This window comes from Cervus elaphus, chromosome 12 (assembly GCF_910594005.1).
Source record: "Cervus elaphus chromosome 12, mCerEla1.1, whole genome shotgun sequence".
NCBI classification, from domain to species: Eukaryota; Metazoa; Chordata; class Mammalia; order Artiodactyla; family Cervidae; genus Cervus; species Cervus elaphus.
Window position 1 is genome coordinate 76,607,379 of NC_057826.1, and position 22,747 is coordinate 76,630,125.

At 38.5% G+C, this 22,747-nt stretch overlaps 3 gene segments (V, D, J or C); all 3 read left to right on the forward strand.

Annotated features, from left to right (window-relative positions):
• The first annotated feature begins 333 nt into the window (after nt 1–333).
• On the forward strand, nt 334–1,025 carry LOC122705777. The segment is given in 2 exon segments: nt 334–417; nt 607–1,025. Coding segments are annotated over 2 exon segments (471 nt in total).
• Nucleotides 1,026–8,565: 7,540 nt separating this feature from the next.
• LOC122705779 lies at nt 8,566–9,179 on the forward strand. The segment is given in 2 exon segments: nt 8,566–8,617; nt 8,758–9,179. Coding segments are annotated over 2 exon segments (474 nt in total).
• Nucleotides 9,180–13,171: 3,992 nt separating this feature from the next.
• Nucleotides 13,172–22,733, forward strand: LOC122705780. The segment is given in 5 exon segments: nt 13,172–13,279; nt 13,495–13,811; nt 14,215–14,219; nt 19,287–19,297; nt 22,642–22,733. Coding segments are annotated over 5 exon segments (474 nt in total).
• The last annotated feature ends 14 nt before the right edge of the window (nt 22,734–22,747 follow it).

The window sequence follows — 22,747 nt, forward strand, 5'->3', positions numbered from 1 at the left end:
AAACAAAAGGTAAGATGGAAAATTTTGAAGTATAGATACCAGCTTTTTCTGATTTTTTTCCACTTTTATTGCCTAAGATTTATTTATTAATATATATCAGGAGAAAATAGGAACTTCCATTTCACAAGTTCAAAATTATGTATAAAACATTGAATGTCACCTTTTCCCTCCACTCTCACCCCTCTTTAACCTGTTCAGTTGAGATCAGAGGGTGGGGCTTCCTGTCACAGAGTGTCAGCTGAGCAGGGTTTGTTGGTTGAGCTGATTGGTTGCAGGAGCTGAAACATCCAGACAAGTCATGACACTCACCACCCAGGGTTTGCTAAGTATCTTGTGAATGTTTTCCAGCAACAAGGCAAAGCGTCATGAAAAGGCTAGTGGACACTGTACTGGGGCTTTTGTTTGCCCAGGTTTGCTGTGAGTTGGGGCTGCCCCACAGGGGAATCTGAAGGAATGAGCAGCTTCTCTTTTGTTGAAGGAGGAAGAGGAGCTGACAAGTCCTGCAGACTTTCCATCCTTATCATTTATGGGGTTGGGGGTGTACTTTCCGGGTTTTGCCGGTGCTCTGTGACCCTCACCTATGACTGTTTCTCTCCTTTTCATCAGGTGTGAGAGGGATGGATGTGGTGCAGAGTCCCCCAGCCCTGAGTCTGCAGGAGGGAGCCAGCTTTACTCTGCGGTGTAATTTCTCCACCTTCCCAGACGATGTGCAGTGGTATCTTCAGAACCCCGGGGGCCACCTCATCCACCTGTTTTCCGTTCCTTCAGGGACAAAGCAGGAAGGAAGATTAAACGCCACGACAGTCCCCAAAGAACGCCGCAGCTCACTGCACATTTCTTCTCCGCAGACCACAGACTCGGGCACTTACTTCTGTGCTGCGCAGCACGGTGCTCCCCAGGCACCTGCAGCCTCTACAGGAACCTTCCTGGGGCTCAGCCCCTCCTCCAGCCTCAGTCACACCGTGAGGCCCCCACAGGGCGTTTGCAGTGCTTCATGTTACTCACCTGCATCAGGACAGTTTTAACCACAGACACTGTTTGGCCCTACAGGTTACGGACTTCGGTCTCTATCTCCCCTTCTCAATCTGTCTCCTTCTTCACTAGAAACTTCGAACTGGGAACTAGCAGAGTAGTTGATACAAGGACAGAATTAAAATCAGTATTTAACCACAGCTTCCCAGGTGGCTCAGTGGTAAAGAATCTGCTTACCAATGCAGGAGACACAGGAGACATGGATTCGATCCCTGGGTGGGGCAGATCCTCTGGAGGAGGAAATGGTAACTCATTCCAGTATTCTTGGGAAATACTGGGAAATCTCATGGACAGAGGAGGCTGGCAGGCTAACAGTCCATGGGGTCTCAAAGAGTTGGACATGACTGAGTGACAGAGCATGCAAGCTGAACTAAAAAATGTTAAAAAGTGAAAGGAATTAAATGAAATCACTCCAATAAAGATATTATCCAGCTTAGTCGCCTTCTCCAGAATGTTCAAGTCTGCCTCACCACAAAGTGTTCCAACAGACAACTGCAAATATTAACATGCCATCCTACTACTGTGGAAAGCAAACAAAAAATGTTTGCTCAATGTTTAATATGAACATGATAAGTTAAAACAAATGAATTCTCTTATAGTTCTGGGCTGAAGAAGTATGAAATCAATTTTGCTTGGCTGGCTGGTAGGTCTCCTCTAGAGGCTTTAAAGAAAAATCCATTTCCTTGCATTTTTCTAGCTTCTAGAGGTCACTTGGAATCCTTGGGTCATAGCCCTTCCTTGAATCACTGCAACCTCTTCTACCACCTCAGCTCCTTTCTCTTTTGGAGTCAAATACTCTTCTGCTTCTAAGGTGTAGGAAATTAGTAAATAAACAGAAACTCATTTAAATAGAGTTAGGAGACAGGGAGAGCTCTCATACCCTGTGAAGATAACAGGATTAAAGGGCAGAAGAAAGATGCCACCTCTTTTCCAGGCAAACACTGGGCCAGTGAAAAACCATGGACTCTGTTTATTTTGTGTGTGTGTGTTTGTGTGTGAGTGTGTGTGTGTGTGTGTGAGTGTGTTTGTGTGAGTGTGTGTTTGTGTGTGTGTGTGTGTGTGTGCAGGGGCTTCTCTTGTTGTGGAGCACTGTCTCTAGAGTGTGTGGGCTCCGTGGTTGCAGCACATGGGCTCTCTAGTTATGGCACATGGGCTTAGTTGCCTGGTGGCATGTGGGATCTTAGGTCCCTACCAGGGATTGAACCACATCCCCTGCACTGGAAGGCAGATTCTTAAGCACTGGACCACCAGGGACATCCCAATGTAAACAAATGTAAATGTCTGTTTACAGTAGCACTCCCAACTTCCTTTTCTTCTCTATAAAATCTTTCTTCTCTTGTCCTGTGGGGACTTGCATGAGGCTTGCCATGGTTGCAGACCCCAAATAGCAATCCTTTGCTGATCCCAGCTAAACTCTTCCTTCTAGAAAAATATCTGATAGTCTTTTTTTTTTTTTTTCCCGTGTCAGCAAAGGATGCGTGGTTACGTATAGGACCTACCCAGATAATCCAGAATAATTTGTATTGAGAGAGTCAATTCCTAGGCAGCTTGATAAGAAGTCCAGGGGTCCCCAAGGAGAGAGGTGTCTGGAATTCTCAAGGAGGAAGAAAGGACAAACTTTTTTCCCCTCTACATTCCTTAGGATTGTATAACAATAATGTATCCTGCTTGAGGACAGTCTCTGGAAAAAACCTTCTGGCTAATCCTATTATCTTAAAATGTAAATTATGAGAGTAGGTCTAGTGAGGTCTTTACATCCTCCAGACATTCTTTTGATTCACTGTAATAACTAACTAGAGAGTATATAACTCTATGGCTAACACTAGCAAGGGGGTACGCTTTCTGCCCCTTCTGATGCCTATGTCAGAAGCTTTCTCTATCTCCTTTATACTTTAATAAAACTTTATTACACAAAAGCTCTGAGCAATCAAGCCTCGTCTCTGGCCCTAGATTGAATACTTCTCCTCCAGAGGCCAAGAATCCTGGCATCTTTGCGTGGTTCAGCAACCACCTTTCAGTATCAAGATCCTTCAACTAATCCTACACCCAAAGTCTACTTTGCCACATTTTTATCTAATTAAAACTTTTAAAATTGAAACATGGTTGACTTACAATACTATATTAGTTTCAGATGTACAGGATAGTCATTTGATATTTTTGATAAATTACATACCATACAAAATTATTATAAAATATTGGACATATTTCCTTTGGTGTACATTACAAACTTATGATTTATTTATTTTATAACTGAGAGTGTGTACCACTTAATTCCTTTCACCTATTTCACTCCTACACTCACTTCTCTCCCATCCAGTGACCACTGGGTGTTTCTTTATATCTGTGAGTCTGTTTCTGTTTTGTTATATTTGTTTTTCAGATTCCACATATATGTATTAAAATATACAGTTTATTTGTCTCACTCTGACTTATTTTAATAAGTATAATACCCTTTGGGTCTATCCATGTTGTCCCAAATGGCAAGATTTTATTTTTTTATGGTAATATTTCACTATTTATATCTATATTGATCTATCTATCTATCATCTAGATCTTCTTTATCCATTCATCTATGATAGGAATGAACACTGAGATATCTTCAATATCTTGACTATTGTAAATAATGTTTCTGTGAACACTGGGGTGCCTATATATTTTTGAACTAGCTCTTTTGTTTTCTTTGGATAAATACCCAGGAGTGGAAGTTCTGTATCATGTAGTAATTCTATTTTTAATTAAAAAAAAAAATTGTCAGTCAATTTGCTGTTATCTTTCCCACCACAACCACTAAAACCAGATAGGATCCTATTCACTATCTCTTTCCCCACAAAGGTGCTACCTCCTTTCTAAGCAATTGAGGAAGGATAAGACTTCAGGTTGCAGACACCATTCCATTTTTAATCTGGGGAGGGCAGAGCAGGGAGAACCTCCATACTGTTCCACAGAGGCTGCACCAATTTATATTAGTACCAACAGTGCACAAAGATTCCCTGTTCTCCACATCTTCACCAACCCTCATTATTTCTTGCCTTTTTGATGACAGCCCTAGTAAGGTGATTTGCTCATTTGTTGTTCTCATTTGCATTTTATTGATGACTAAAGATATTGAGCATCTTTTAATGTGCCTGTTTGTTGGGGTCCTTTAATGGACCAGAGCCTGGTGGTACGGAGTCAACGATAAGAAAGTAAAAGATAGAAAGAGAGAGAGACACACACAAAAAAAGACCCGGGGACCTAAGCTCTGATGGAGCAAAGGTGCTTTAATGATTTTTCTATGAGTATATATAGGCTGTGGTACAAGAAACTTCTTTCGGGAATGATAGAGATCAGAAAACCAAACTTACAGCAACTGTTACCAAGGGAACAAGGGGTAATGTTAGTCACAAGGTCAGGAGACAATCCATATCTCAAGAAAGGGGAATGAGACTAAGCAGTTTTGTTCTAAAGAGAATGTTTACTAAAGGAGACCCAAGCCTGCCTCACACAATGACCTCAGTCCCTGGGAGCAGCGTGCTGTTCCGCTTGAAGAGGGACAAAGGACTCATGAGAGACAGCGCGTAAGAATCCTCCCGTCAAACATTCTGTATGCCTTTTTTGGTAAAATGCCTATACAGGTCCTCTGCCTAATTTAAAATAAGATCATGTTTTTGATATTAAATGTATAAGTTCTTTATATATTTTAGATATTAAATCCTTGTTGACATGTTGTTTGCAAATATCTTCTCCTTTTCAGATTTCCTTTTCTTTGTGTTAATGGTTTTCTTCTCTTTGCAAGAGTTTAGTTTGATTAGAAAAAAAATATTATAAAGATGAATGTCACAGAGCACACTGTCTATATTTTCTTTTAGGAGTTTTATGATATCAGCTCTTACATTTTAGTCTTTAAAGTATTTTGAGTTATTTTTATTCATACTGTGAGAAAAATTTCTAGTTTCATTCTTTTACATTCTTTTACATGTTCAGTTTGCTCAAAACATACTTATTGAAGAATCTGTCTTCCCCCCCACTGTGTATTCTTGCCTCTTTTGTCATAGATTGATTGATCATAGGTGCATGGGTTTATTTTGGTTCTATTTTGTCCCATTTATCTATGTCTGTTTTTGTGCCAGTACCATACAATTTTGGATTACTACAACTGTGTAGCATATTTTCATATCAGAGAGTGCAGTATTTTCAACTTTGCTCTTTTTTCTCAAAATTGCTTCAGCTGTTGAGGTCTTCTGTGGTTCCATAAAAATTTTAGGATTATGTTTTCTAGTTCTGTGAAAAATGCCATGGGTAATTTGATGAGGATTGCATTGAATCTGTAGATTGCTTTGGGTATATGGATATTTTAACAATATTAACTCTTCCAGTTCATGAACATGAGATATCTTTCTATTTATTTGTATTATCTTAAATCATTTTCATCAATTCTTATAGTTCTCAAAATACAGGTCTTTCAATTCCTTTGTTGAAATTACTGCTAATTATTTTATTCTCTTAGATTCAATTGTAAATTGGATATTTTCTTAAATTCTTTTTCTTATAATTCATTATTAGTGTATAGAAATGCAAAAGATTTCTATATATTAATTTTGTACCCTGCAACTTTACTGAGCATTACTTTCACTTATTTACCCTAATAGCTTTTTGATGGTACTTTACAATTTTCTATACACAACATCATGTCATTTGCAAATAGCGGCAGTTTCTTTCTTCAGATTTGGATGCCTTCTCTTTCTTTTTCATATCTGATTGCTATGGCTAGGACTTCCAGTACTATGTTAAATAAAAGTGGTGAGATTTGCAGACTTGTCTTGTTTAAGGTCTTAGAGAAAAAGTTTTCATTTTTTAAAACAACTGATTGTGACGTTAGCTGTTGGTTTGTCATAAATAACCTTCATTATTTTGAGGTACATTTTCACCATATCAAGTTTACTGAGAGCTTTTATCATGAGTGGATATTGAATTTGTCAAATGCTTTTTCTGCATCTACTGAAGTAATTATGTGTTTTTTATCTTTCATTCTGTTGTTGCGGTGTATCACATTGATTGATCTTAGGATACTGAATCATCCTTGCATACCTGGAGTAAATCCTAGATGATCATGATGTATGATTATAAAGGGTCTTTTTAGAATAGTTCTAGTTCACTTGCTTATTGTTTCATTCTGTTGGGGTCTTAAATATTTCTGTACAGTTACTATCTCAATAATAGATACAATAAATAATGCAAAAACAAAAACAAGCTAAAGTCATGTCATCAGTGTGCAAACAAAAAAATAAAAAGACAGCAGTATTAAGTGTGGGCAGAATATATAACAAATTTTCTGATTTAGAATCTATTTAAAGACATGGTCTCTTCAGTATAAAGGGCTCTTCTTGATTTGCTGTTGACATTATGGGAAGAAAGACAGCTCCTTACACTGACTCAGTCTGAGGGTCAATATTTCAACAAGGTAATATCTCCTTCTGTCTCAAGAAATCACTGATTCAAGATGAAGACTTGGTTACATATTTCAGTGCTCTGATTGATGTTCATAGGTGGTGAACATGAATTTTTAAGAAGCTATATACATTTTTTTCAGCGTAATTTCTCTCTATGGCCACAAAAGGGGCAATGCTGCTTCAGAGATTACTGTAATGCTAGTCCCACATACACATATTCTTCAAGTAGCCAGAAAGGATCCCTTAAAAATCTACTAAAGTTTTATCTCCTATTATGGTTCCGTTTACATCTAACAATCATGCATGAATGTATGGTATGTTTCTATCTATCCATCTATCTACCTAGGTAGTATGGATGTATATTGTAGTCTAATAGTTTGAAAATATGGCTTTGAAAATCAACACTTCTCTGAATAATACATGTTGTCCTCAAGGATATGGCCACATTTAGCTTCTCTAATATAAATGTATACCACACTTAGTTAATCTGTGCCTAGGGTTCATGTCCTCCATCTTTATGGGAAATGTAGTAGTGGTCTAAGTTCCAGTTCAAGTATCGCCTCCATTAAAACTGTTACCTGGTTGAATTGAGAAGCAGAGTTTATTACTTTTTTCTTTGTAACATCTTAGAGATACACATTTCTCCTTAGTAGCTTTTATCTGATTGTACTTGAGTACTGGGCCTCAGTTGACTGAAGATGGGAACTGTCTCTTTCCTTCTTGAGATCCAAGTATTGAATATTAAGTAGTCACTTAGCAGCACTCATTAAATATATATTGAGATGTATTAGTGAATGAATAAATGAAAAATAAAATATATCAGAAGTCTAACAAACAATCAATGTTCCCCTTAGAATGATGGGGTAGATGGGATTTGACTGAGGAATGAGAACTTTTATTATTTCTCCTGTTTGACTGTAACGATGTTTTCTTTGAATTTGAGATGACATCAAAGTTTGCTCAGAGACAAAATGCTGGGCTTCAAAAACATATGCTCCTTATTTATTTTACCTTTCAAATAGATGGGGCAAATAGATGGGGAAACAGTGGAAACAGTGGCAAACTTTATTTTTGGGGGCTCCAAAATCACTGCACATGGTGACTGCAGCCATGAAATTAAAAGATGCTTGCTCCTTGGAAGAAAAGTTATGACCAACGTAGACAGCATTTTAAAAGGCAGAGACATTGCTTTGCCAACTAAGGTCCATCTAGTCAAGGCTATGGTTTTTTCAGTAGTCATGTATGGATGTGAGAATTGGACTGTAAGGAAAGCTGAGTGCTGAAGAATTGATTCTTTTGAACTGTGGTTTTGGAGAAGACTCTTGAGAGTCCCTTGGACTGCAAGGAGATCCAACTAGTCCATTCTAAAGGAAATCAGTCCTGAATATTCATTGGAAGGACTGATGTTGAAGCTGAAACTCCAAAACTTCTGCCACCTGATGTGAAGAACTGACTCAATGGAAAGGACTGATGCCAAGAAAGATTGAAGGCAGGAGAAGAAGGGGACGACAGAAGAGGAGATGGTTGGATGGCATCACCAACTCAATGGACATGAGTTTGAGTGAACTCTGGAAGTTGGTAATACACAGGGAGGCCTGGTGTGCTGCAGTCCATGGGTTCGCAAAGAGTCGTACATGACTGAGTGACTAACATGAACTGCTATCTTCAATAGGCTTTAATTTGTAATTAAAAAAAGAGAAATGCTCATCTTGTGATTTCATGGGAATCCCTCTCTTCTCCGTTGTAAAATAATGTAATCCCTGTTAAGATATCTAGTTGTCCTGATACATGATTTTTAACCTTCTTGGATACGTGAAGAAAAAGAAGATGAGGAATAGGAGTGAGAAATTCTAAACTAAGCATATTCCATATGTAAGGAGGGGATTTCTGCTTTTCATTGAAAGTAATTTTGAGCAAGTCTAACATAGAGAAAATCAAGAAGTGCTTGCTTTGAAAAAAAAATAGCTTTAGTTGAAAGTACTTGTGAGAAGGTGGGGCCTCTTGAAAGAATTAAAGCTGGTATGAACCTTAAGTCAGAGTTCTAGCTGGCTGAGGAGACCAGAGGAAGAACCTGAGCTGTCATTGAACTTTGGTGCCAGGAACAATGGACAAGATGCTGGAAGCATCATTCTTAATTCTGTGTCTTCAAGTAGACTGTGAGTTATGATGGAGAAACCCTAGGATATCTCATTAATTTGGGGGAGTGAGAAAATTGGAGTATGGGCAAATTCATCAGATAGAAACTTTAAGAAAGAAATACCAGTTTGTGGACCTAATGACTTTTTATCTTTTTAAGCAGGGGTGAGTGGACAACAGAAGGAAAAAAGTGACCAAGAGCAGGTGAAACAGAGCCCTCAATCTTTGACAGTTCAGGAAGGAGAGATTTCCATTCTGAACTGTAATTATGAGAAGAGTGCATTTGATTACTTCCTGTGGTACCAGCAATACCCTGGTAAAGGGCCTGCATTCCTGATAGCCATATGTTCAGCTGTGAATAAAATGGAAGAGGGAAGACTCACAGTTTCCCTCAATGAGAGTGCCAAACCGCTCACATTGCACATCGCAACTTCCCAGCCTGGAGACTCAGCCGCATACTTCTGTGCAGCAAGTGCACGGTGCTCCCCAGGCACCTGCAGCCTGTGCCCAGACCTGCAGCCGAGGCCCCAGACACACCCTGAAGTGCAGGTGAAATACACACATATACATGCTTGTGCATAAGAAGTCTTAATATAAGAAAACTGAAATTATACAGAATTTATTCTTTCACCAAAATGGAATGGATATAGAAAATCAATTAGAAAAAATGTCTCTAGAAACTCCCAAACATTTGGAATTTAGGCACTAAATTTAAAACAACTCATATGTATGTTTAAGAAGCAATTACAATGACTATAAAACCTTTCAACAAAAGCAGATAGAAAAAGAACAAATAAAACCCAATATAATCTAAAAGAAGGATAAACTTAAAAATTCAGATTGGTGAACTCTAAAACAAACAATAGAAATAACCATTAAATATTGTCAATTTTCTTAAAATGATTAATAACATTGATCTATTCCTAGCTAGAATTATCAAGGGAATTATCAATATAATAAACAAAAACATGACTTATACACATGAGAAAATCATATGCAGATTCTGCAGTGTGAAAATGGTAATAAAACAATATTGTCAATAAATGTATGCCTCTGGGTAACACTATAGAAGTAGACTCACACAGGGAGAAAGCTGATTAATAAAATTGATCTGTTTCGAGGTAGAAGTATCAAGGGAAAAAGAGAAAAACATGAATTATGAATACAAGGAATGAAAAAGTAAACCATACTACAAATGCTAAAAGGATAATTAAAAAATCATTGGCAAGTATATGTCACCGAGTAAGAGTATAGAAGTCAACTCACACAAGTGGGGAAAATTGATTTGTTGACAAAGGTGCAAAGACAATTGAACAGAGGACAGTTTTATCAACAAATGATACTGGGACAATTGGATATTTATACACAAATAATTGGAACTTGGCCTAAATCTCACATCTTATACAAAACTTTGAATTCAGTCTCAAAATGGATCATACATTCAAATGTAAGACTATAAATATTTTAGAAGAAACCAGAAGAGAAAATCTTTATAACGTAGTGTTAGGCAAACAGATTTTTGACATGACACCAAAAGCACAACCCATAAAAAAACTTAGGTTTCATTAAAATTAAAAATGATTGCTCTGTGAAAGTTATTATTAAAAGAATGAAAAAGACAAACCACTGAATGGCAGGAAATGTTTGCAGACTATATTTCCATCGAAAGAGTGGTATCCAGAATACAATGGACTCCTAAACTCAATAGGAAGAAAACAAACAGTCCAGTTGAAAAATGAACAAAATACTAACACAGGCACTTTACCAAAGAGGATATGTAGTAGGAATAAAAGCATATAAATAAGTATATGAACAAAGGTTCACATCAATAGTAGTTAGGAAATGTAAATTAGAGACACAATGAGATAGCACTCCACATCTGTCATAAAGGCTAAAACTAAAAGTACTGACAATACCAAGTTCTGGCAACGATGCAGAGAAACTGGATCACTCATGCATTGCTGGTGGGTGAATGGTACAGTCATTCTAGAAGACGGTACATCAGTTTCACATAAACTTTATCCACTTTTTTTTTTTTATCCACTTTCTTTACAACTCAGCAATCACACTTGTGGTATTAATGCTTGAGAAATAAAAAACTTATGTTCATACAAAAATCTGTAGATGAATATTCATGGTAGCTCTCTTTGTGATGGCCCCAAACTGGAAACTGCCCAAACATCTTCATTGGGTAAACTGATGAATAAATAGACATATTATTTACAGATCTTCCTCAACTTATGGTGGAGTTACCTTCTAATAAACCATTGTAAGTAGAAAATATTGTATTAAGGAGAAGAAAGCATTTACTACATCTAACCTCCAAACATCTTAGTTTAGCCTAGCTTAGCTTAAACATGCTCAATAGTTATATTAACTTACAGTTGGGAAAAATCATCTAACACAAAGTTTATTTTACTGTAAAGTATAGCAAAACCTCATGTAATTTATTGACTGCTGAACTGAGAGTGAAAAACAGAAAGGTTGTATGGGAACAGAAAGGTTGTCTATGTTCCTGATTCTGGGGCTAACTAGATGCTCAGCTCACTCCCAGCATCACCTGAGAATATCATGCTGCCTGGTGCTAGCCCAGGAAAAGATCAAAATTCAAAGTATGCTCTCAACTGAATGCATATGGCTTTCTCACCACCATAAAGTCAATAAGCATAAGTCAAACCATCCTTAGCTGGGAAAAGTCTATAGTGATTAAAAGGAACAGACTACTGCAATAAGCTAGATTGATCTCAAGAGTGTTATGCTGAGTGGAAAAAGGTCTATCTCAGAAAGCTATTTGATGTATAACACTTATTGGATAGTATGATTATGATCCACAATGATTCCATACATAAGGTATGATTCTACTTACATGACATTCTTAAAAGGAAAAATATAGAAATGAAAAGGAGAGCAGTAGCTGCCAGGGGTGATCAGGGATTGCAGGGGTGAGAACGTGTGCAAAGGGACATTTTTTAGAGTGATGGGACAGTTCTGTATTGTAATTTCTGTGACAGTTACAAGAACCCACACATGTGATAAAATTTCATAGAGCTATGCATCAAAAAAGTGCCTGTAAAAACTGGTGAATTAGAGTAAGTTCTGAGTTTTGATAAAAATTTATCAATATAAATTTCCTTATATTTATATCTGTAATCATTCTGTATATATATATATATATATATATATATATATATATATATATAAAATTTTATCATGCTGCTGCCTAGGTTGCTGTGGGCATCCATGGTCTCTACTTAGTTATAAATAATTGCAAACCAGGGCATAAGCTGCCTATCAGCACTCCGAGGTGAAATGAGACAGAGGAGTAGACATCTCAACTAAAAACACACTTTTATTCCTGCATCACTAGTTATCTTGTCCTAAAATTAAAGGACTGGCACTGTTTTAGAGTCTGTACTTTCCTTTCTTCTTGTCTATTTGCCTTTAACTATTTTATGTTAATTCTTCCATTAAAACAATGAAACCAGATGGAAGATTGACAGTTACATTCTACATGATCTTGTACCAGTGTGCAGATCACCAGCTACAGTCACCAGCTTCTGTGGTATTGGTGGGTACTAAGTGTCTGCAGCCTGTAGAAGCCAAGTTTGGCAGGAGTGCATTGTAGCATTGTGTCACAGAAAGATCTGGCATGCTTCTATTGACTTTATTTTACAAAGAGAAAAATAATGAGCCACTAACAAGTGAGACTGACCTCTTTGGGCCAATGACATAGAAAACGTGACATGAGGACAACTCTAGGCCACATGATCTAATAAGTATGATTCCACTTTGGGAGGCAGCAGGTCTGAATGACCTGATCCTTCTCAAAGTCTAATAAGTAAGACTCAATGTCAGCCTTACAGCTGGAAGACTCCACAAAGTACTTTTGTGCAGTCTGGGAACTCACAGTGCTTGAAGTAATGGGAAAAGCTGTACAAAAAGTGTTTTATTCCTATTATAATTTCATAAAAACATAGATAATGGAATAGATTCTGAAAGTCAGAAGGACTGATTTGTTATTGTTTGATCTTGAAGTAACTTATGTACAGGAAAACCTAACTAGAACCTTAGAGTCCAGTAAACAAGAGATATATAAACTATTTGGATAAGATTGCCTTTCACTAAGAAAGCTGAAGGTCTTTGAGCTTCTTAAAAGAGTCATTAGACTCTGGATGGAAGAGAGTAGGCATAGGCTAAATGATGACCAGTAAATAGATTATAAGAAGGGTTCATGGCATATACTAAATTATGTTTAAAATGGACTGGTAAAGTTATTCTGCTGAATAATTACCAATGTATGTCAACTTGTTTATTCCTCTGTTCTGCTCAACTCAAACCTTTCATGAGAATTGTTTTTTTCAGGCCCCTTTCAGATATTGCATAGGTCATTAGTGACCAAGTAATTCCTGACCAGAGCAAGAAAAGTATACAAAATAAAGGTCTGTGGTGAGTCAGACTTTTTCTCATCTGTGCACAGACCACGTGGTCTATGAACACGACAACCCCCACTTCCTGTCTGGGGGAGTCACGCAGGTACCGGGTAGTATGTATATGTGCTGCCAGGCACTCAAAGACACTGAACCCTCAGCTTGAGGCAGAACTGAGCACATTTGTGCAGGGGAATCCATGCCTCATGCCACTCTCCCGTCTCCTCTGGGTGTTCCTGGCCTTCACCTTCTCTGGTAGGGATGCTCCCAAACGTGGGTGCGACTGTTTTGGGTGAAAGGACTGCACACAGGCACGTGGTACTTCACAGGGACTTGGGGAGGAAAAGGAGGGTTGGAGAAAAGCATATTTATTATGATTTCAATTTGAGTTTTCTTTGGGTTTCAAATTAGTCTAATTCCTACTTTATTTTGTTCACTACTTCAGCTCGGTTTTCTGATTTTTTCCACAGGATCTGGTGTGGCCCAGAAAGTTACTCAAGACCAGCCATACATAACCAGTCAAATAGGGCAATCTGTCATTCTGAACTGTCGGTATGAAATAAGTTGGAGTGGGTACACGCACTACCTTTTTTGGTACAAGCAGCTTCCCAGTGGAGAGATGACTTTCCTTATTCGTCAGGAATCTTCTGGCCGGAATGCAAGGAATGGCCGCTACTCTGTAAACTTCCAGAGAGCACAGAACTCCATCAGCCTCACCATTTCAGCCTTACAGCTGGAAGACTCCGCAAAGTACTTTTGTGCAGTCTGGGAACTCACAGTGCTTGAAGTAATGGGAAAAGCTGTACAAAAACCCCAGAGCTTAATAAGTGAGAGCCCCCCTGCTGCAAGACCCCAGCTGAAATGCACACCTGCAGATCTCAGACAAGAAATGGTAGTCCTGTGGTTGTTTCATCTGTGGTCTGGATCAGAGGATTTAATTTTAAACAAAAACTCCTTCCATGTCATTTGGAAACAGGTGTCCAGAGTAACTTTCTACTAATACATTCTCGGTCTTGAATTTTTGACTTTAAAACAATCATACAGAACATGCATTGTCTAAAGTTGAATACTTGCCCCATAATACATCAAAGTGGCAGCTTCACCTAAAGACCCTCACATGACAAACATGGGTCTAGTTATAGTTATCTGGACTCATCATGAAAATCGTTTCCTTAGTCCTCTCCTCTTAGACTCTGTGTCACTGAAGTTACAATCAGTAGATCAGAACCACTAGTGGTGTCGAATAAGAGATCAGTTATTGAGATTTGAACACAGGCAATTGCTGGAGCTGGAGGAGTCCATACAAAGCTGTTATCTTTGTATCTGGTGTTGAGACCAAATTCACTGTTAGCCAGCTAGAGTAATATTTGTGAGGGAAAGTGGGTGCAGACAAAAGCATGGACAAACTGTGACTCATAAGGACATACTAGAACATGAGGATAATGGAACCTGCATAACACACTAAAACTTGTCTCACCTCCATTAGTGTCTCACAAGAACGACTGACCTTGAGGAGAAGAGTGTCACTTGATGTTATGCTACATGCATACTTGGCCTAAGATGAACAGAAGATTTGGAGATCTGGTGGGAGGTGGAAGAGTTGTGTGTCATCAATAAGATGATGTAGTTGATCAGCAGCAACCTGTGTGAGTTGCCACAGTGCCTGGAGCTCTGCACCAGCCAGCAGAATATAAAAATATGGCTACTTCATGACAAGTACCTTCCAAATAGATTTCTAGATAGTTAGGTTGGGGCAGTACAAAGTTACTGCAATAGCTTAACTATTTAATTGATTTGTTAACTAGGCATCCATCAGTACCTCTTTTAACAACACAACTTTGTCATGAAGTCAACAGGAAAACTATTCTTTCTGCTGCAATAATTCCTCATTCAACCAGTATAAGTTAACTCCCTTCTGCAAAATTATACCAAGTTCATTTATCCATTTTTTGGGTGATATTCTTTCCTCTTCTAGCTAAATCAAACTCTTGCATTGAAACCTGTATCTTAATAACTGAGATAGAATGAGTTATAAGATTAACTTATATTAGCACATTTTATGTTACTACAGGCAAGAAAATGAGATAGGGGATTTAAAAATTCTTAATGTATGTGTGAATATGTTCATATCAAAATGAAAAACATTAATAACATTTTATGTTTTTGTTACTGAAAATGACCAGATAATTGTCGCTGGAATTTATACCTACTTCTGTTACCCATTCCATAACCTATTTGCTTATAGGAGGCACCTCCACTCACTGCTGTATTGACTTCCTCTACAACAAGGTCCTTATTCAGGAGCAATGCTTTGTGAAATGCCACAAAGATGAATAAGGAATTCTGCAAATGGGACATCGTGGTTTTGGCAGAAGTTTGCAAGGCATTGAAGAAGAATCCCAAGGTCTATTTAAGTGGAAATAATCTTGTCAATACCCAGGGAGAAGTGATATATTATATTCTGGGAACCATCATTTGAATGATACCTGCTTTCTTATCAGAAGCAATAGCAGTCACCAAAAGAAAGCAGTTCTACAGTTCTTAAAGAAAACAAACAAAACTTTCAAGCTAGCTTCTTATGAACAAGAAAGTGTATTTTTAAATAGTCTTTATTAAAAAAAATAATAACTGCCAAGAGGGTAGAAAGTCAATTCCAGACTGGTAGACCATATCTGCAATGCATATTTCTAAAAAAGAACTCAAGTGCAGGATATATGAAAAGCTCATAAATCAAAAAGAAAAGAAGATAGTTAAACAACGGAAAAAATCTTGGAGATCCAATTAGAAATATTATATCCACATCCATAGCCAGTAAACATACAAAAATGACCTTGATTTTATTATTCACTAGGGAATCAAAATAATACCTACCTCCTCTGGGTGTTCCTTTCATGTCTTTTCTGCACCCTGAGAGTATCAATGCATCAGTGTAGCTAGTAGATATAACCCTAAAAGTATAGAGAAGAGTAATGAGTCTCCAGGAAAATAAGTGATTAAGTATCTGTCTAGAAACTCCCATCACTGACCTGATATAGAGGGAGAAAAAAAGCAGTAGAAGGTTACAGACCTGAACATTGAAGGAAAGGTAGGTTTTATTAGAAAAAAGAAAGTTGATATTTATTGTGCTTACTATATTTCAGGCAATGTAGGATGCATTTCAGATTCATTATCTAATTTAAATATCAAAACTATGATTTTATTGTTCCCAAGTTGTTAATCTGTGAGAAATGAGACGTAACTTCTCTAACTGTGATAAGCTTCTCTAGTTTTTATTGCCAGGCAGTGTGTAACAGCTTAAAGGGCTCCTAAAGAGAAAGACTTGGACTATGGAGAAGCACTTGACCCCAGGGTGGCTGGATGTCTCAATGGCAGTGACATTACTAGTTAAAACCTGAAGTTAAAGGGAACCAGGAAAGAAGATGCCAAACCATAGACACAATTGCCCCAGGATCAGTATATGAGGAAATCATCCACCAACCAGGTAACAGTGCTGAATGCTTTGTTGTTGCTCAGTCGCTCAGTCGTGCCTGACTCTGCGACCCCATGGACTGCAGAATGCCAGGCTTCAGGGTCTTTCACTATTTCCCGGAGTTTGCTCAAACTCATGTCGGTTGAGTTGGTGATGTCATCCAACCATCTCATCCTCTGTTGTCCTCTTCTCCTCCTGCCTTCACTCTTTCCCAGCATCAGAGTCTTTTTCAATGAGGGCTCTTTGCATCAGGTGGCCAAAGTACTGGAGCTTTGGCTTCAGAATCAGTCCTTCCAACGAATATTCAGCTGAATGCTTTAGCAAGTTTCTCATGCAATAGTGTCCTAGGAAGAATAAGCGGTTAGAGAGAAAGAAGAGATATTATTACGTAAACACTCTAAACATCTTTCTATATCAAGACCTGTGTCCCTTGCCTTTGCCCTCGCTACTGTAACGCTATTACCCAAAACACCCACACGGTGTATCTCTGAACTTCCTTCACATCTTTACTCGAATATCACCCCTTGGTGAATGCTTTATCTCAATTTTTCTATTTTCCCTCCTAGAGAATCAGGTTCCAGCAGAGTGCATGCAGCAAGTATGAAAGCTGAAGCATTGCCACCTGGTGTCCTACTCAAACATTTTGTGGGGCCTACACTAGCCTCCTTGCTCCCCTCAGTGATCGTGGGTTAAACTGTGCAGAAGCCTAATCACCATAGGACCTGCCATTGCTGTAGCAATTAGTAAACTTCGAAATGCAGAAACCATGAGTGAGAGGATTCAGGAGAACTGGCTGCTTTTTAATCTTTTGCCTGCCAGATGTGAACTTGATCGACTTCAAATGATAAATTGAACCTGGAGAGTAATAAGCTAACTTGGACAGAAAGTTTGGAATTGTTGCATGAGGTGGGGGTTTTTTCCTCTGGTAAGTGAATTTTGTCTACTGCTCTGTCTTTCTTGTAGTATAGAAATCTGACAAGAAGTGGGAGCAGGACTCAATAACGGGAAAAAACCAAACAATCATAGCAAACATGACTTTGTATACTTATTTAATATTATCATATTAGTCATACGCCCAATCTCTGAACATAGCACTCTAACGAACAAATTTCCCATTAACAGTAAGAACATGATAAATTAGATACTTATGTGCTGTGTTAGCAGAACACAACAACTTAGGTTATATTTCCAAATCTGCCACTAATTAGTTGAGTGATCTAGGGAAAGTGACTTAATAATTTTTATGCTTCAGAATTCTATTTTATTAGCTGCAGGAATGCCATGGCTTTTGGAAATATACCTAGTTTGTTCTACATATAGATCCTCAAATGGATCTGAAGTTGAAACAGTCTGTTTAATTTTGATTATTAATAGAGATACAGTCATGCCCTTTTAAATAGCCCTGTTAGAATAAACACACCGTCTACGGCAGATGGGCACCAGCGTGTAATGAAGCACACACCCTCCATAAACATCGAGGTCACGTCAGTGTATCTCTTGTGTAGCACCCACATCCATCTCCTCCTTTCCAAACTCTTCGCTACTCTTCTAATTCAGCCATTTGGTGCATCTTTCTTGTGTAAATGCAGGGACCTCTTAGGCTTCTTCCTGGCTTTACTCTCAACTCCTTGAATCTAACTTCTACATGATCATAGAGTTATTATAAAATGTATATATAATCGTATCACTTCCTGGTCATCGTTGGGTGATGAGGAACCATTAGAAGATATAAAGATCAAATTCTATATTAAGAAATACAAGAGACTGTACAGTTTTCCCCTAAATTGCTTCTAGTTTTGTCATTCCCCCTTTTCCACCACATACTCCTTAATGTACATCAACCACTTTAAAATTCTAACCATTTATAGACATATTAAACTCTTTCCTAAATCAGAGCCTTTGCAGATGCTGTCCTCTTTGGCCAGAATGAATTCTCCATGTAATTGTGAAAATGAACATTTGTGTTCAGTATTCATGGTCAGTTCAAGCAGTATTATTTGCTTCTTATCTGAAATCTCATAGGATAATAATTGTAACAGTTTATTATAAATATTCTTCTATCTGGTCCTCTTTTAAAATTGCTTTGACAAGAATATTAGTGAATAAGGGCTATCTTATACATGTATTCTGTGGAGTCATTTCCTACTAAGCATGTTGAGCTCCCTTTTAGTCCATAAACCAAAGCAAAGCCAGGTCTTTTTCTCCTCATTTAGCAAATTTCTACTTTTCACCCCAAGATCTAGAGATAACATACGGTAAATGTGATGGTATGAATGGGAAAGGGCAGCCTTCTCCAAGGGGTGACTATTCTGTCCCAGTTTACATCCTTCTGTGTAAACTGCAGCAGAGCTCCTGATCTGCATGAAGATCAGGGAACTTTAAAAGCAACCCCAAGTGCTCTCCAGACTCCTTGCTCTTTTAGGATGGGGCAGAAGCTTTCACTAACATAGCATTGCTACGTTTGTCTTCATTTTGGTGTCCAAATCCAATATGCCTGAGAAGAAAAAGTTGTCCCAAGAGAGTGCATTTCAAAAAACTTTGTTAACTCATGGTATCTTCATTTTCCAGTGCATCCGAAACTTGCTTCTTTCTCTTTCCATATTATGCAGTAATTCAGATTCAGATTCACTTTTGACTCTGAAAGAAATGTTGAGATTTCTCTCATTCATATATTTTCATGACAATTCTTCAAAGACATTAAAGACCTTATAGTGGGATGGAGAGAGGGCTCCCAAATGATATGCCCACATCCTAATCACAGAAAGTGTGAATGTGACTTATTTGGACAAAGAGACTTTGTAAAAGTAAACAAAGTTAAGGATAGAAAGATAAGGTCAATACAGTATACTAACGCATATATATGGAATTTAGAAAGATGGTAACGATAACCCTATATGCAAACCAGAAAAAGAGACACAGATGTACAGAACAAAATTTTGGACTCTGTGGGAGAATGCGAGGGTAGGATGTTTCGAGAGAACAGCATCGAAACATGTGGATTATCTAGGGTGAAACAGATCACCAGCCCAGGCTGGATGCATGAGACAAGTGCTCGGGGCTGGTGCACTGGGAAGACCCAGAGGAATCGGGTGGAGAGGGAGGTGGGAGGGGGGATCGGGATGGGGAATACATGTAAATCCATGGCTGATTCATGTCAATGTATGACAAAAACCACTACAACATTGTAAAGTAATTAGCCTCCAACTAATAAAAATAAATGGGGGAAAAAATGAAAGATAAGGTCATCCTGGACTATTCAGGTAGGGCCTAAATTCAGTGACAATTTTTCTTTTAAGAAACACACAGGTGAGAAAGCCTTGTGAGGCCTTCTCAATGGAGGAGAAGGTTGGGGGTATACAGTCACAAGTGAAGGAACACTTGGAGTCACCTAAAGCTAGAAGAGGCACTGAAGAATTCCCTTCCAGAACATTCAGAAGGAGTATGTTTCTGTTGACACCTTGTCTCAGACTTCTGGCCTCCAGATTGATTTAGTCGCTAAGACTCTTGCAGCCCCATGGACTGTAGCCCACCAGGCTCCTCTGTCCATGGGATTTTCCAGGCGAGAATACTGAGTGGGTTGCTGTTTCCTTATCCAGGGGGTCCTCCCAATCCAGAGATCAAACCCAGGCCTCCTGCACTGCAGGCAGATTCTTCACCAACTGAGCTACTAAGGAAGCCCTTCCAGATCGTAAGGGAACCATTTTTTTTCTGTAAGAGCCATCAAATCTGTGATAAATTGTTATGACAGACTGGAGTTTTAACACAATTTTCCAAAAGCAACATTTCTAAATAGCTACAAGCAACTCCTGATTACAGTCATGGAAGGGTGTTTTTAAACTGATCTTTGGAATGTTTTGAGTTCAAACTCTCACACATGCAGACACATCCATTTATTTATTATACTACAAATGCTTGAGTATCTGCTATTTATCAGGTATTCCAGTAGTTTCTGGGAACATGGTGATGTTAATATACAAACACTTATTAAGTGCATACCTCATATCTAGGCCTTTAATTGTGACACCAAACAGGCAAAGTTCCTTGTTCTCATAGACCCTACATTGCAGAGAATCACCACTCAGTGGGACTTTATGAGATGGTGGAAACACCCTATATTTGCACTATTCAATAGCCTCTGGTCAGGTGTGGGTACTTAGCCCTTGTTATATGGCCAGTATGATTGAGGAACTAAAATTTTAATATTATTTAAGTTCAATTAATTTAAATTTAAGTAGCCTCATGTGGCTAGTAGCTGCTATATAGAACAGCTCAGTTCTTGAAGGTGATACAATACACACTCTGTAGATCTTGAGGCCAGTCCCCTCATTTAACAGATCATACTATGGGCTGGTAAGTGCTGTGATAAGTGACAAATTCTGTGGAGCCATACAATTGTATTCTATCTGAGAGTTTTGCTTAAGGAAGTCTTAGAGAAAGTCATATCTGATAGATAAGGCTTCCTGTCAAATTATACTGATTTTAAAAAATCACTGGTATGTGGTAAAATAACACAGTGGGACAATAAATAAGAGCTCCAAATTGTATAATTCACAACCAGGGTAATCTGTAAGACAACAGAAAAATAGGTACTTATTATCTTCCATTTCAAGATCTTAGGTCATCTAACAATAAATTTTGAGTCTTTGCAATACCTCTTCAACTGTCTCTTATCTAATACATTCCATTAGTACATGCAGAGACACACATGTATGATTCTGATGAAACTGGAAATGCAAAATGAAACATTTATTTTCTCCTGATGTCCTCAGCTCAGTTCAGTTCAGTTGCTCAGTCATGTCCGACTCTTTGTGACCCCATGAACTGTTGTAGACTGCCAGGCTCCTCTGTCCATGGCATTCTTCAGGCAAGAATACTGGAGTGTATTGCCATTTCCTCCTCCAGGGGATCTTTCTGACTCAGAGGCTAAACCTGCATCTCCGGCATCTTCCCCACTGGCAGGCAGACTCTTCACTCCTGAGCCAGACCAGTGGGCTTTTGGCCTGGGTTTAGTTCTGCAGTTCACTTACTCAGTCACTGGAGGGGGCTGCTTCAACTGAAAACGGTGGTCCTTTCTGGGAGAGGGAAAGGGAAACGTGTTTTCCATTGATGTGCCAAAGAAAAAGGAAAAACGACATACTTCCATTCTCTTTCTCTTTTTTTAATGTTTAAATGTTTATTTTCATGTTAAAAAGGATGAGTTATCCTGTGGTTAGAATACCTTTATGCTGAACAACAAAGTCACTTTCATTTCTGAAGTATTTCCAGAAAAAAAAAAAGGAAGAAAGAAAAAAGGAAATAGAAATCCAAAAGTAAGGAAGAGTAAGATCAAACTGTTCTGGTAGATTCCATCCACAGTCCCAACAGAAGCCATTCCCTCTAAAGGCTGCGTCTCTAATTCAGTGCATTTCGCAATATCAGGTTCTGATGTCTCCCACCATCAATTTAGATATTTCTGAGCAGGATGTCTGTACATTTAAAACCTACAGCTTTGCATGCTTTTATTTGAAAAGGTATTTATTCCAACACACCTTTCAGTGTTTTAGTATATTGCCTATATTGCACACAAAAAATATCTGCTCTCCATATTTGAGCATAACTTCTTCACCACCCATACTGGTCCTTTACATAACAGGTGACACGCGGTGTATTACACTTAGTACAGTTTTGAGGGAGGAGATGGTTGTTGGGTTTATAGACAACCTATCTTGCCATTTGCAGAGATTAGAATGGAGAACTGAGGCCGTTTTTGAGCTGATGAGAGTAGAAAGATGATGAAGGAAGGATCCAGACGGAACCACCCTCTGTGGTCAGTGGAGTTGGAATGAGTGGTCTTCCCTGACAGAGACTTTACTGTGGTCCCAACATCCCAACAATGGGAAGATGTTATTATCTTTTGACAGCTTGTTCTTTATAATCCCTGGCTAAGGGTCCGTGGCCAAGGATTCTGGGCCTCTTAGCCCAACAGCCTAAGCCTTTTCCATGTACATTCCTGAACACTGCTTTCTCTGTTTCCCTCCTCTGATTATCTTTTCCCTTCCCTATTGCTTACGCTTTTGTCTCTTCCCTTGACTTTTTCTACCACTTACACCCACCCTACACCCCACCCCGACTTTGTTTGCATTCCTTCCTGTCTTTCTCTCTGCTTCAGCATTCTTGGTGCACAGCGCCTACAAGCATGGGCATAGAGAACATGAGGATTCCAGATCACTGTTCAAGAAGAGTGAGGCGGACACCATCTGAGTCATCAGTTACTG